This window comes from Psammomys obesus, unplaced genomic scaffold (assembly GCF_907164565.1).
Source record: "Psammomys obesus unplaced genomic scaffold, mPsaObe1.curated_primary_1811, whole genome shotgun sequence".
Lineage (NCBI taxonomy): Eukaryota > Metazoa > Chordata > Mammalia > Rodentia > Muridae > Psammomys > Psammomys obesus.
This window is the reverse complement of record NW_026585895.1, coordinates 54122940-54125787: the sequence shown is the minus strand read 5'-3', so window position 1 is coordinate 54125787 and position 2848 is coordinate 54122940. Positions and strand designations below refer to the sequence as shown.

At 57.8% G+C, this 2848-nt stretch overlaps 1 protein-coding gene across 2 annotated transcripts in view; it reads right to left on the bottom strand.

Annotated features, from left to right (window-relative positions):
• Positions 1 to 2523, bottom strand: part of Agpat2 (1-acylglycerol-3-phosphate O-acyltransferase 2) — a 10452-nt gene extending 7929 nt beyond the window's left edge. Inside the window, exon 1 of one of the 2 annotated variants that reach the window (XM_055600284.1) lies at positions 2245 to 2523. In XM_055600284.1, coding sequence (XP_055456259.1) covers positions 2245 to 2426 — 182 coding nt within the window. In that variant the 5' untranslated portion in view covers positions 2427 to 2523. Of the gene's footprint in view, positions 1 to 1960; positions 2099 to 2244 lie in introns of those variants that run through there. The other variant, XM_055600285.1, reaches the window with a different exon arrangement.
• Positions 2524 to 2848: the final 325 nt, after the last annotated feature.

Genomic DNA, 2848 nt, shown 5'->3' with positions numbered 1-2848 from the left:
GTGTGTGTGTGTGTGTGTGTGTGTGTGTGTGTGTGTGTGTGTGTGTGTGTTTATGGCTAAATTGTTCTTGTTAAGATGACCCACTTTGCAGCTGTGCAAAATTCTATACAGCCTTCCTGGGCTTTACTATCCCCTGTCAAATTGTCAAATGGTATAATCAAGGCCTTTGGCTCTTGTTACCCAACTCTGGTTCACACACAGAAAAGGGCTCCACATGTACAGCCAGTCCTTCCTTGGCTTTAGCACCTAAGCCATGCCTGAATAGTCATGGTCTCTAGGCTCCTAATGCTGTTCCTTGTATCTCAGAAAAAGACAAAGACTTCCTCTAGAAGCCAGGTGCAGATTGGGGCTGCCCCTCCAGGAACTCAGGATCCAGTTTATATAGTGCCTTAAAAGAGGCAGGCAGATCTCTGAGTTTGAGGCCAGGCTGGTGTACAAAGTGAGTTCCAGGACAGCCAAAACTAAACAGAGAAACCCTGTCTTGAAAAATAAACAAAAAACAAAACAACAACAAAAATACTGTGGCCACAGCCCTTAGTACAACGGTTCTCAACCTGTGGGTCTCAACCCTTTTAAGGGTCAAATGACCCTTTCACAGGGGTCTCCTATATTAGATATCCTGCATATCAGATATTTACATTATGTTTCATAACTAGCAAATTTTCAGTTATGAAGTAGAAATAAAAACTAACTTTATGACTGGGGTCACCACAACATGAGGAAGTGTATTAAAGGGTCACAGCATTAGGCTGAGAATCCTTGCCTTAGTGTGACTGTAGGCAGCCATGGGTGGCATCACTACAGCTGGGCTGGCACCGAGGAATGACAACAGAACTTATTATAGAATTGCCTTCTGGAGTTCCATTCCAGGTTCTCTCTCTCTTGGCTGGGGGATCTTGGGCCCTCACGTCCTTTCCTAACTCACCCAGCCCCAAGCCTTACTCTCAGGTTGCTTCTCTGAACTCAGTCTCATCTGTTGCCCAGGCAGAATAGCACCTGCAAACTTGGCTGGCTCGGCCCAGGGAGGCCCGAGATGGGGACGAGTCCATCTGTCTGAGTAAGCCTCCACCTTCTAGACACCCAGTTCTTTTCTCCCCCACTCACCCCTCTCTGTGGTCACACCTGGCGATGCCATGCTCACAGCACTCCAAGGGTCCTGCTGTTCCTACCTCAACTCATTGGCATTATGAGGATTTAAGACAGGGACCCTGAGACAGGGTGGGGAGGGTGAGCAGCAGGACACTGTCCTGTGCACACTAAAATGTGCATAGCCAGGGCACCCCGTCTTCATGTGGAGGGGTCTCCCCTGCCTGCCTGCTCCTGGGACACTGGGTGGAGGTAATAGATCACTACAAGCCCCTGAAAAAATGAGGACTGGGACCCATGTAATACAGCTGGTGAGGACAGCACCCTACCCCCCAAAACTAGTAAGGGTGGATACAGCAAAGAGTCAGGAAACCATTTCTGACAGTCCCTGTAATGTAACTACCGCAGAGAAGGTGGGGCTTCAGGGGCCACAAGGTCCAAAACACTCTGCCAAGGCCAGGGCATTGCAAAACCCACCAGCTCTACAGTCCAAACAGGGCAGAGAGAAATGAAATGTAGCAACAGTCTCCTGGGAGTGTGGACAGGGAGAGAGGGCTGGAGGTCTTCTGCCTTGGGCAGCCCCCACTGGCAAGTCAAACCAGCCTGATCCCCTGACATGTACGTTCTGCCTGTCCACTAAGCTTCTCTGCTCTGGGAGATGGACAGAGGAGGATTCTGGCCACTGCCTCCTTCCTTCTTCGATCACAAGCCTGGCCCGAAGGCAGGCTCAACCTCCACCCCCAGACAAGGGGAACCTGTGGCTGCACCTGGACACAGGTGTCTTCTAACCTGTCTAGAGTTGAGAGTATGGGCTAGAAGCCCTGCGCCAGGCCTAGATTTCCCTGCTGGTGAAGCGGGATTGGGTCTGTCTCACCTTCGCCCGGCCCCTTCCTCTCTCAAAGCTAGCGGCGCGCGCCAACTGCCACCCCACGTTGCGCGCAGAGGGCGCCGAAGGGCCGAGCCCCACTGCCGTGCCAGGCACCAGGCACCGGCGCATTGTGACGCGCGCTCCTGGGGACCCGGGACGGGAAGCCGCGTCGTCGGAGGCTCCGGACCGTAGGGACAGCGGGGCGGGTGGGGCAGGAAGGAAAGAACGCGAGGAGCTCAGAAGTTAGGGAAGCGGAAGCGCGCGCCCATCCCGGCGTCCGGCCCCCTTGCCTCATGTTCTCCACGGTGCGGCCGCCGTGGCGCAGCAGGCAGACGATCGAGGCCACGGCAGAGAAGGACAGGCAGAGCACGCAGTAGAGGCCGATCTTGGCGTAGAACCTGGCGGGGCGGCTCAGCTGCACAAGCAGCAACAGCAGCAGCAGCGCCACCGTCAGCCACGGCCACAGGTCCATGGCGGCCGTAACCCAGCCCCGACGGCGCCGCCGCCCGCAGCCCTCTGCCGCCCGCGCCCCTTTTGAGGAGCGCCGAGGGTGGAGGGCGGGCCAGGCTCCCAGCCCCGAGCTAGGTGCGGCCGCCCCGCCCCGTCCTCGCTCCGCCCCTCCGGGCCTGGCCCTGCCGGGGGCCACCGCGCCCCGCTCCGCCCGGCCGCGTTCAGGTCGCGGACCCCGCCTCCCGCTCTCCTCCCGGTGTCGCCCTCTCTGCTCCGCTCCGCCCCCTGCCCCCCGCCGCCCTTGCGACAGGTCATTGAGGTTTTCTCACTCGTCCGGCAGCTCCCATCTCTGTGCAGCCGGGTGGCCCGGGCCCTGGCGCTGCCTCCCACGCTCCCGCACCACGGTCCACGGCCACAAGTCCCCAGGCCGACACCGCAGCTCCC